The 12,904-nt window shown below is 39.7% G+C and overlaps 1 protein-coding gene across 3 annotated transcripts in view; it reads left to right on the forward strand.

The window, feature by feature from the left end:
- Nucleotides 1-6,999: 6,999 nt before the first annotated feature.
- The window catches only part of LOC148942409 (glycosaminoglycan xylosylkinase), a 66,981-nt gene continuing 61,076 nt past the window's right edge, over nt 7,000-12,904 (forward strand). The window contains exon 1 of one of the 3 annotated variants that reach the window (XM_089102957.1): nt 7,000-7,155. In XM_089102957.1, the coding sequence (XP_088959083.1) occupies nt 7,000-7,155 (156 nt within the window). Of the gene's footprint in view, nt 7,156-7,184; nt 7,236-7,276; nt 7,296-12,904 lie in introns of those variants that run through there. The other 2 variants (XM_089102958.1, XM_089102959.1) reach the window with 2 other exon arrangements.

A 12,904-nucleotide genomic window follows, 5' to 3' on the forward strand; every position in this document is an offset into this window, starting at 1 on the left:
AGGTATAAGCTGCATGTTTCCTTGTTTGTCCTGCCTGAATTAGCTAGGGACGTACATATGGGGGGGGGCTGGAGACCCAGCTCTCTTCTGAAATCCTAAATTTCATTGAATATTTCAACACTTTATTCAAATTGTCAAAAAATTGTTTTTTTTTTATTACCCCCCCCCCCCCGAAAAAAAATTCCCAAAAAACCTACGAAAGTAATTGCAGTAAGCTCTATTGGACCTGGGTGCAGGCTATATCTCTGAAGGGAGTGGGGAGCTTAACCCCAATTTTCATGACATGTTTTGCTATTTGAATGAAAAAGGGCTTTTCTGGGAAACTTGGCTAATTTTCACTAAATGCTATTTCAAATTGAAATTCTGATATTCTAACTTAATTTTTTCCCAAAATAAAGTTTCGGTGTCGAACTTTCCAAACTTGATATCTGATGCTTTTTGGCATATTAAATACAGTATAAGCTGCATGTTCTCTTTTCTGTTCTTCCTAAGTTAGCTAGGGACGTACGGGGGGGGGGAGGGTGAAGGGCTTGAGGTCCGGTCCTCTGAATTCTAAGTTGTCCTGAATTTTTTAGTACTTATTATTCTAAATATCAAATAAAATGTCTTTTATTATTACCCCTCCCCCGAAACAAAATGCCGGCGTACGTGCCTGAAGTTTGCATATGCATCTGAAATATATTAGTGTGTGTTTTAGAGAATTTTGAAACTGTGTGCCTTTATTGTGTTTTCTAGTTCTGTTTGTTGATTAACTTTTAAATAAATTTTAAAAGAAGTTCCTATTCGCAAGCCAGTTTAATTCAAGCAGGAAGTTTTTTCCATATTTCTAAGATTATAATAATAATAGAAACTCGAATATTTCAGCTTGCTACCCGAAAGCCTTTATCAGTATCCGTTGTACCTTTCTAAGATCTTTTAGATACTATGTCTCATTAAAAGTAATTCGTTGAGGAACAATTATTTTCTTAGTTGGTTATTTGAATAAATACGCATTTGAACGAGGTTTCGACCTTACGCACTATTTCAAACACCTAGGACAAACGGTACACGCAAACAGTAAACCAAAGAGTAAGATCCATGGACATGCAAAATCATAATTAGTAAATATCATAAAATCAAAAATAAAAAGCACCTCTTTCCAATAAGTTATTATCCAGTATTTAATACGAGATCTGAAGCTCTCTTCGTCCATAATAAAGCAATACATGACTATTGTTAAATTGACTGCCTCCCCTGATATGGGCGATTCAGCGATAGCGAACTACGAAGCACCTATTTGTACTGTGATCATTGAAACTATTATTGGAAACTGTGACTATGAACAGGGGCGTCGTTTGGAAGGGGCAGGGGGCTGTTACCCCTCCAATAATGTGGAGGAAAAATTTTTATATAGCCCTTGCTCCTTTAATAGCCGGATATAGACCCCTCTTGCCCCCCCCCCCCCCCTAATGAATATACTGTAGGTTCGCCCCTGACTATGAAGTTAACTATAATTTATTTGTTTAGCGAAAAGATATGAAATCTTGACCATTTAAATAAAATGAGACACACAGAAAATTTTTCTCTATTTGATACAAAATATGACTGAGGAGGCAGGAAAAAAAACGATAAAAAACTAATGATAAGTTTCACCTTGTAACGCCTAATTTCGCCTTAAATTAACATTCGCAAACACGGTAAATACAGAAACGTTAACACGAAATCCAAGTTGTTAATTTTTGGGGATATTTTGAAAAGATCAGTTTTTTCGAGTATGTTTATGGGGGGGGGGGTAATCTGGAAAACTCCAAAAAAGTCGGGGAATGGATAACCACTAAGAGAAAGTATGGTTCGTGTTGGATGCTATAAAATTGAGTCGCTATAACATTTAGTTAACTTCAATTTCAAGATGTAAAACATGGGGTCAGGCAACTTAGAAACAATAAGCTTCAAGTTAAATTTAGTGACATTGTAAAATCCAAAGCCTTTTGAAGGGAGGCTCTGTGAGTTCTTTTTGCAAAATTACCATGTGGTAGCCAAAACAGCATCAAGTGCAACCTTACGGAAGAAAAATCGCTCGCCGTTATAAGAGGACTTTCTGTGTATGTGGATTCTAATGAATTGGCCCAGTATAATCTTACCCTTCTCGAGGGAGCTTTCCGTTTTATAGTATATTTTTATTTAGGAGCATATGCTTTCTGGGCTGAATATTAATTTCTTAAACAGATCCCGGTCTCAATATGTCTTCTTACAACCCGTAAGATGTACGGCAGGGCGTCTGTCTAGAGGTCTGGCAACAGGGGCGTAATTTGCTACGGGGCAGGGGGGTAACTGCCCCTTCCAGACCCAAGTCTGCCCCCCAGCTGAAATTTTGTTTCTGCAAGAAAAAGTTGTCAAAATTAAGATAAGCCTGCATAATTCAAGTATCCAGAGAAACCGCTCAGTTTTCTTTAGTATATCCTTGCCGTTATCGACAACACTTTCAAGAGAAACATTAGAGGCCCTTAGGCTGTAACTTAAAACCTGTGCCCTGTGAATTCGGGGAGCATTGTCCTCCTTCATTGCATAGTGCTCAGAGTTTCAAATTACGTTGAACGAAATGACTATCTCATTGTTGTGATCGGGTATTTTTGGGGAAAAGATGGTTGTGAGAGGGGAGTCAATTACTCTCTGCTCACTTTCAATTATTAAAAAGGCCAATTTCAATTTCCAATCAAATTAGCCCTTTTCGAAATTTCTATAGCAACTTTGTACATAAACCTTATATGCCCCAGGGCATAACTTACAACCCTTGCACTGAGGACTCTGATAGGGTTATCATCCTAAAAGACCTAATTTCCAGAACTTTCGACTACGTTGAACAAAATGGATATCTCAAAATTTTGATTGGATGTGTTTGGGGAAATGTCGGGCGTGAGAGGGGGGTTAGTTGCCCTTGAATCACTTTCGACTATTAAAAGGGGATTAGCCCTTTAAATTTCCTATTGAATGAGCCCTTTTGGATGCTTTTTACATCATCGCTTTCAATAAAAATCTTACATGCCCCCACGGCAGAACTTATAACCCTTGCCCTGAAGACTGTTGGGGGAGTGTCCTGCTCAAAGGTATAATTTCCTGAACTTTAACCTGCGTTTTCAATTGAATGAGCCCTTTTTGATGTTTTTACAAAATCCTGAACTATAATTTCCTGTTCAAACGACGACGCGTTCAGTAAAAACCTAATATGCCCCCAGGGTATAAGTTAAAACCCTTGCCCTGAGGGATGTGGGGGAGTGTCCTCCTCAAAAACATAATTTCTATCTGGAAATCAACAACACTGATTAAAATGGCTATCTAAAAATTTTTATTGGATGTGTTTGGGGAAAAAGTGGGCGAGAGAGGGGGACTAGTTGCCCTCAAAGCACTTTCGACTGTTAAAAAGGGCACTAGACCTTTGAATTTTCAATTGATAGAGCCCTTTTTTCAATTTTTTAGAACAACACTTGCAATGGACACTTGTACGCCCTCAATGCGTACCTTAAAGCCCTTGTCCAATAGACTGTGGAGGGAGCGTGCTGCTGAAAGCTGTGTTTTCCAGAACTTTGAACTACGTCGAACATAATGACTATCTCAAAATCTTTATTGGATGTGTTTGGGGAAATGCTGGGCGTGGAAGGGGTGTTAGTTTCCTTTTAATTACTTTCGACTATTAAAAAGGGCACAAGCCATTTCAATTTTTTAATCGAATGAGCCCTTTTTGAAGTTTCTACGACAATGTGTTGTATAAAAATTTTATATGCCCCCAGGGCATAACTTACAACCCTTGTCCTAATGGCTGTGAGGGGGATGTCATCCTGAAAGACATAATTTCTAGAACCTAAAACTACGTTTAACGAAATGGCTATCTCAAAATTTTGCTTGGATGTGTTTGGGGAAAAGGTGGGCGTGAGAGGAGGGTTAGTTACCGTCCAATTACTTTCAACTATTAAAATGGGCACTAACCCTTTGAATTTCCAATCGAATGAGCCTTTTTTGAAGTTTCTACAACAACACTTTGTATAAAAAGCTTAAATGCCCCCAGGGCATGAATTAAAACCCTTGCCCTGAGGGCGGTGGGCGAGTGTCCTCCTCAAAAAGATATTTTCTATCTGGAAATCAACTACGCTGAACAAAATGGCTATCTCAAAATTTTGATTGGATGTGTTTGGGGGAATGATGGGCGGGGGGGGGCTAGTTACCCTCCAATCACTTTCAACTATTAAAAAGGGCACTAGCCGTTTGAATTTGTAATTGAATGAGCCTTTTTGAAGTTTCACCGACAACGCCTTCTATAAAAAAACCTTATATACCCCCAGGGCATAACTTAAAACCCTTGCCCCGAGGGTTATGGGGGAGTGTCCTCCTCAAAAAGATATTTTCTATCTGGAAATCAACTGCGCTGAACAAAATGGCTATCTCGAAATTTTGATTGGATGTGTTTCGGGAAATGATTGGCGTGGGGGGGGGGGCTAGTTGCCCTCCAATCACTTTCGACTATTAAAAAGGACACTAGCCAATCCAATTTCCAATAGAATGAGCCCTTTTTGAAGTTTCTACGACAGCTCCTTCGATACGAAGTGCCCGGGTATGGAGAAGAGAAAGAAGAAGAAAAAAGAAAAATAAATAATACATTCTGCCCACATCGTTCTTTACTTAGGCAGCGCTATCGCACTGCCTATGATATGACTCAGTTTTCACTTGATTTGGGAAAATCGGCTCCAACTTTGCCCCCCCCCCCCAGGATTTTGACGAAGTTACGACACTGTCTGGCAATATACGCTAGGAAACAATTTTCGGTTAAGCAGTTAGTTAGGAGCAACCTTGTATTGTGTGTCTCTGCAGAATGAACCGAGTTCATCAATGTATACATGCCTACCAACTTAAACAGCTCTGTCTCTCTAATAAAGCTCACAAAAGCAGCAGATGAACTTGGATGACAAATGGAATCTCATGAGCGTAGTTGGAGTAAGTGGCTAATAGCTGTGAACCTCAAGTGTGACTCTACCAAGAACCATATTGTATCTAATGTCTTTCTGAACTGTATCTAAGCCGTTTCAACCCATTTCTCTTTACAGCTCTAAAAACTGGGAGTGAACCACATGACTGTTTGAAATACGGCTAGTCAAAGGAGTACCCTAAACAATCTGCAGGCAATTCATTTGGAAAACATCCAATAAATCCTCCTTCAATATTCCGAAACGTCCACGTTTTAGAACCATGTTTGACCACCTTTAGCATTGTAACTTCCCGTATTCTAACATTGGTTTGCAGACTTGTCTTCCTATTCTCCCAAATTTTTTTCAACTGTAAAAAAAAGAAAGAAAAAAAAACACTTTGCGCCTTGGCTATTCTAATTTTAAGGTCTTCACTGCTTCCACTCTCTTTACTAGTAACACTACCCAGGTAAGTGAGGCCATCCAATCGATCTTCTCGTCACCCAACATCAGCTCTTCACCTGGATTCACTACTCGTCAAAGCGCTCTTCTTGCGCCCTGAACTCTCAAAACCCCCAAAAGATAATTCGAGTTGCTTAACATTTTCATCTATCTAAGTCCAGTCATCTGAATAATTTAAGTCTAGGAAATTCTTATCTTCCCATTTGATTGAATGCTCTTCCATAGCCTTTGCCGTGTTCCTTAAGCGGCGTTGACAAGCGTGTCTAGCTAGAATCCCATGTCTAGACACGTGTCTAGCCAGATTCCAATGTCTAGGCAACGACCGTTTACATGTAAAATTCGGTGCTTAGCTAAAACTACAAATTTAGTTTCAAATTGTCATTTCTAGCCAATCAACAGAGCTTATGCGGGCAAAACTTTCAAAATTGTAATCCCTATTTTTACTGTCACAAGATAATGGATGACATAAGCCAAACAATTGCCTTAGTGTGCTTCACTATTATGTCTAGTGTTGTATATTTGCCTAAAATGAAAAAACAATTAATGAGAAAACAAAAATTAAATTTCAGTTAACAAATGTAAACAAAACTGATGAAAATAGTGGATCTTGACACATTCTGATTGGCTGTAATCGAAAATCCTAGACATTGAGTTCTAGAATCTAGAACCCAATGTCTAGCCAAGCGCTGTGTCTAGTGTGTCTAGCTAAGCGCCGAATTTTACTTGTGAACAGTCGTTGCCTAGACGTTGGATTCTGGCTAGGCACGTATCTAGACAGGGGATTCTAGCTAGATACGCTTGTGAGCGCCGCTTTAGGACTACCTTTATCAAAATCATCCATATACAAGGCAACCTTTCTTAAATCCTGATTCCATACGAAACCAGCCACTAACCTCATTTTCTACCTTAGATGCAGCCATGTTGCTTTGGTACATTTATCTAGTCGCGTCAATGCATTTATCTGTCATTATGGTTGCAGTGATGGCTGCAGCCTAGCAAAGATTGTAGGCCTAAAAAGGTTCAGATTGTAGGCCTAGTAAAGATTACTATAAGCCTAGAAAGGCTTATAGTAATACCAAAAAATGATAGGACGTTTTTTAAAACTATTGTATCAGCTGAATCAAAGACTGGCTCATAACCTAAAAAATTAAAAACCAAAAAATTGGTCTGATGATACCAGTGGCAGATCTGGAGGGGGGGAGAAGGGCGCGTGCTCCCTAACGTAGTGTAATTTATTTAATTACTGCAAATTTACGTTAATTAAACTTGCTCCTAACGCAAGCTTATCGGATCAATCTATTTTGTCCCCCCCCCCTCCCAAAAAAAATCCTGGATCCGCCCCTGGATGACATAGGCACTTCTCAATGTCTGAAAAGTACCGTCATGCTAAGTAACCTGCTTCCTTCAAAAACACATATAAGGCCTGTGTGATCACCGAACTCACTCTTATCTCCTTTCTTATAGAAAATTTAATTGGAATTCTCCTTAAAATTTTTTTGTTTCCCATTTTCTATGATTAGTCCTTCAATCCAGATTGGGATAGTCACGGAAAGTCAAGTGGAAACTAGGGATCCTGGAACGCGGTGTGAAAGCGGTAAAGTTTGAAATGAAAAAGCTTGGGAAATCAATTTTCCTTTTTATTCTGGTGTTAGTGTTTTATGCAGGAAACTTTATCATTATTAAATCCCTGGATTGGACGGAAAATGACGAAGAAAATATTTTCTTTGTGAATACTTCAATTAATAATAGCAAGATGAAAAGAGTAAGTGAGGCTTACTGGCTTAGCCAGGACCTGTTTTTTCCTATTAAATTAAAAAAAGAAAGAAGTTTTTTCAACTCATAGTAAGGAGCATTGGTAAAATTCTACTTACGCTAGTTTTGGCTATTGTGGAAAGGGGTTAGGTTAGTAAAATGAAACTTGTCATGCATAGGTCCACAGGCTAAAGTGTGGTCCAGGAAGTTATTTTGAAGTACCTACCTCCACTCCTTCTCCCTCTAGAAGGTCCTGATCTTTGATGACCTTTAAAAATCTGTGTGTTATAAAAGTAAAACCTAGAAAAATAGATCTGCTTAAATTATTTTCAGTTTCACAACTTTGCTCAATCTCAATTTAGCCTAGGCTATAAGGTTTTAAAGACATGCAAATACATTTCCTAAATTTTGAAGAAAAACAAAACTTAGATTGCTTAAAATTCTACTCAAATTACAAGAATTGCATTTTAAGAAAAATGCATGAGAAAAAGAAACTGATAGGCTAACTGAAAATTAAGATAGAATGTTGTTTTGTCAAAATTTTGGTAAATTTTTTACTTATAAATAAAGTAGACTAAACATACAACTCAATGCCTTTTTATATGCTCTTTCCAAATATAAGCCTAATAATCATTGTTGATGGAAATGAATTCTACCCCACCCCAATATATACCAATGTAGAGTATATATTGGCACATTAAGGGGGGTGGGGAGGGGGAAAGTTTGGTAAACTTCTACTTTAGCTGCTTTTGACTATCTTGGAAAGGGGCTAGGTTAGGAAAAAGAAACTTTCATGCATGGGTCTACAGGCTAAAGTATGTCCTGGGAAGGTATTTTTAAGTATCTACCTCCACTCCCTCTAGAGGGTCCTGACCTTTGATGACCTTTAAAAATCTGTGATTTATAAAAGTGAAACCTTGCAAAATAGATTTTCTGCTTAAACGAAGTACAACAAAATTGTTTTCAGCTTCACAACTTTGCTCAATCCCAATTTATAAGGTTATAAAGATATGCAAATGTATTTCCTAAATTTTGAAAAAAAAACATTGATATGGCTTAAAATTCTTCTCAAATAACAGAAATTGTATTTTCAGAACCAAGTCCAGATAAAAAGAAACTGGTAACTGAAAATTAATGTAAAATGTTGTTTTGTCAAAATTTCAATGGGTATAAACCTGTCATGTAGGCAAATTTCAGGACTCTCTAAAGTTCATTATTTTAGATCACTTAAAAAGGGCACTAGAACTTTTGAATTATGATAAAGTAACCCCTCTTCCAATCTTCTAGGATAACTGTTTTGATACAATCACCCCCAGGAAAAGCAAACAAATAAACACACATCCATGATCTTGCTTTTGGCAAAAAATGCAAAATTCCACATTTTTGAATATAGAATCTTGAAGCCTCTACAGTAGGATTCTCTGACATGCTGAATCTCATGGTGTGATTTTCATTAAGACCACTTGATGTTTTGAGGGTGTTTCCCCTCTTTTTCCAAAATTATTTAAACTTTCTCAGGCTTGTAACTTTTGATAGGTAATATTCAACTTGATGAATTTTAAACATTTTGAATAAGCATCAGCAGTCAATTCTTTTGATGTATTCATTGTCATCAAGACTCTGTTTCTTAGAGTTTCGGTTACTATTGAGCTGCATTGCTCCTTATTTACAGTTCATTACCACAAACTGTTTGATGAAACTGCTAAGATTGTAGGCAAATTTAGAGATGATTATATTGCTTACATAGGACAAGGTAAACACACTACTTGATGCCTTTTTTGTGCTCTTGGTAAATTTGGGGGAGTTTATATTACTGATAAATTATTTTTATCCAGGTTTATGATAGAGCCAATATGGGGGACAATCAGTAGGCTAAAGGGTATAAAATTAAATTTCCAAGTAAAGCAATTATTATATTCAGAAAGAACACAAAAAAGCACTGAGTGGTATGTTTGCTTTAGTTGTAGGTCAGTAACATAAACTGCCCCAAATTTACCATGCTCTTTCTGACTGTGACAATCATTGTTTTACTTCATAATATGCACAGTAATTGTCATTAACAGGTTTCTGTATGGAAACCATTTTGATTTTCTTTTTGAAATTATTTTTGGTAAAGGTGGAGATCTTTTGACCACTGAGCCACAAATAAGGTGAACATTGGCAACCATTGGATGCCTTTTTATTCTCTTTCCAAATATGATCATTGCTTTGCTTGGAAATTTGATTTTAAGTAGGCTATGGTTCTTTAAAAATTATACCCTTTTCTCTTGTTTTTTCCCATAGAAAAGGATTAGAATATTGGTTAAAAATTTAGGCCTATTTAAATATTATTCCATTTTGCTATTTTTTTTATTATTCTAATATTCACGGTGCCAGGTACTTCAAAGTATCTGATATGCCGCCATTCATTTACCTCTTTCAATGGCCTCAAGGTTTTAAATGTCTATTGAACCTTCTTTTGAAGGTGTCGACAGAGGGATTTGCAGGAATAACATCCCCAGGAAGATTTTCCAGATAGAATTGCAACGCCGGATTAAGCTGTTCCTCAAGTACTTGGTTTTTGGTGTATCCTCCTTTAGATAATTGGACCGAGCTGTGTGCCTTTGTGTCTGCCTAGTTGGCTGGACGAAGGGGGGCACAATTTGAGAGAGCTTATCTGAGGGAGGCGAATTCATGTACTTGTAGAAAACAGCCATCAACGCTATATCAAACCTTTCATTTGGAGGTTGGAGCAATTCTTGTGTAGAGGTGCAGCCCGCCCTATTTTCCCTACTCTGGATCTTCTGAAGTGGTGCCAACAGCGTTTTCAGAGCACCAGCAAATAGCAGGCATCCATATTCAGCTATGGGTCTGATGCAAGACTTGTAGAGTGGGATGATTGAGCTTGATGGAAAAAGGTTTTTGCAGCAAAGAGTAACTCCCAGCTTTCTTGTGCAGGAGGTTCTCACCCAATCAAGGTGGTTGTTCCAAGAGAGATCAGTGGAGAAATGAATCCCCAGTAGACAAAGCTCGTCAACTCTCTTTATAGCTTCATTTTTGAAGATGAAACTGGGGTGTTCACGTGGCACCTTTGATTGGGTAATTAGAAGCTCCTTTGTTTTCAATGCATTGAAGTTGATCGTCCATGCATCAGACCACTTTTGAATTTTCAAAAGATCAATCTGTAGGCAAAGGGAGGCTTGTGTTGGGTCTTCATGTTTAGGGACAGCTGAGTGTGTTGTGGTATTGTTGGCAAAGTGATGCAGAGAGTTTGCGAGGTTGTCTCCCATGTCGTTTATGTAGATAAGGAAGAGCATAGGTCCCAAGACACTGCCCTGGGGTACCCCTGCTTTCACTGGATATTTGCAGGAAATAAACCGTCAAGAACAACCCGCAGTGAACAACCGGAAAGAAAGCTCTCAATCACTTTTAACAGACATCCACGAACACCATACACATAGAGTTTCTTTAGCAGGCCACGGTGCCATACTCTGTCAAAAGCTTTCACAATGTTGCAGGATAGTAGCCTGATGTTGTATCCCATTGCCAGTAGTTCTATCCACTCCTGATACTGGGCCACTAGGCAGTTTAATGTTGAGCATTTCTGGCGGAATCCATATTGGTGATCGCCTAGAAGGTCATTTGATTCCAGGTACTGATGAAGTGTTTTATTGGAGACGCTCTCATAGACTTTGCCAACACAGGAGAGAAGGCTAATAGGCCTGTAGGAGCCCATGCTCGTTGGATCGCCTTCTGGCTTTAGAGTAGGTATAACATGGGCAAGGTTTAGAGTAGGTATAGTTTTCGAGGTTGTCTCCCATGTCGTTTATGTAGATAAGGAAGAGCGTAGGTCCCAAGACACTGCCCTGGGGTACCCCTGCTTTCACTGGATATTTGCAGGAAATAAACCATCAAGAACAACCCGCAGTGAACAATTGGAAAGAAAGCTCTCAATCACTTTTGACAGACATCCATGAACACCATACACATAGAGTTTCTTTAGCAGGCCACAGTGCCATACTCTGTTAAAAGCTTTCGCAATGTCAAAGGATAGTAGCCTGATGTCGTATCCCATTGCCAGAAGTTCGATCCACTCCCGATGCTGGGCCACTAGGCAGTCTAATGTTGAGCGTTTCTGGCTGAATCCATATTGGCGATTGCCTAGAAGGTCATTTGATTCCAGGAACTGTTGAAATGTTTTATTGGAGACGCTCTCGTAGACTTTGCCAACTCAGGAGAGAAGGCTAATAGGCCTATAGGAGCCCACACTCGTTGGATCGCCATCTGGCTTTGGAGTAGGTATAACATGGGCGGACTTCCATGTTCGTGGGAAGGTTCCGGAGCAAAAGCACAGCCGGAAAAGCAATGACTCCGGCTAGTTTGGCACTGCAGGACTTGAGGACAACATTTGGTATGTTGTCAGGACCCGTGGCTTTGGTCACATCCAGATGTTGCAGAATGCAAAGGATCTTGGGAGCAGAAAAATTCACGCGTTCCGGGACAGTGTCGGTTCGGTCAGAGAATTTTGGCACTTCTCTACCGTCATCGTCTAGATTCGAGAGTTCGGCAAAAGCCTTAGCAAGAGCTTCAGCCTTTGCCGGTGGATCTTGTACCACTGTCCCAGTACTCTGGAGAGAAGGAATTGCGGTCCCCTTGGACGACGGTAAAGCCTCCTTGACAATTTTCCACCAACTCTTTGCCGAAGCAAGTTGAAGTTTGGTGGCGAATTTCTCCTTATACTGAACCCGGGTCTGCCGAATCGCTCGAACTGCATCTTTGAGCACATTTATGAATGCAATTCTGTCCTCTTTGCTCTTTGAAAGTAGCCATTGCTTGTGTGCCTTTTGCTTTGCTCGGATTGTCTTCTTACACTGGGCGTTGAACCAAGGTTTGTCCTTACTGGACACCTGGATCCACTTTGAAGAAATATGCTTTTTGACAGAGTCAACTATGGCCTGCTGGTACTTATCTGCAGCTTTCTCTGGGCCTTCCAGGAGGAAGGCTCTCCACTGCTGAGAAAAAAGTGTTTCTCAAACCGTCCCAATCACCTCTTTTGTATAGCCAGATTGTTCGTTCATGCTTTACTGGAGGCAGAATACGTAGGTTTCCACGTGCAACGTGGTTATAGTGAAAGCATGAGCGTCTACCTTAAAGGAGTCAGGGTGATCTGTAAGGAATAGGTCAAGACGAGATGATCTACTTGGGCCATGATACGTGTCGAAATTGACAAGTTGTTCCAGCCCGTAAGAGAGAGATAGATCATACACATGCGACACTTCCTTATCAGTACTTTTACTTCGAAGCCACATTATATGATGGACGTGGAAGTCTCCATGGAGGATAATGGCTAACGTAGCGTACTTGCCACGAATATATTCAAGGGAGGCTTCAAGTTAGCTGGTAATCTGGTAAGTTGGAGGGTTATACATGGTGCCGACAATCACGGATTTATTTGGGAAGGTCACCCTGACCCACAGAGCTTCCTCGCCTGCTGAATCTGGTATGTTCAGGCATGAATAAGGGATATGGCTCTTAAGATAAACAGTGACACCTCCTACTCCGTATCTAGTGCCTTCAGTACGCTCTTAATCCCGCCTGAAGAGCATGTATCCGTGTATTGCAACCTCACTGCTCTGAATTTCTTGGTTTAGCTTGGTCTCAGTGATGCACATGATAGATGGCTTGACCGAGTTCACTGAATGTAGGAACTGGTCAAACTTAGATCTGAGACCTCGTACATTGCAGTGGGCTACCGTAAACAGGTCCGTTTGGATGGTCGG

The sequence above is a fragment of the Artemia sp. Qi Xiang Cuo genome, chromosome 17, assembly GCF_049724085.1.
Source record: "Artemia sp. Qi Xiang Cuo chromosome 17, ASM4972408v1, whole genome shotgun sequence".
In the NCBI taxonomy this organism is placed as follows: domain Eukaryota; kingdom Metazoa; phylum Arthropoda; class Branchiopoda; order Anostraca; family Artemiidae; genus Artemia; species Artemia sp. Qi Xiang Cuo.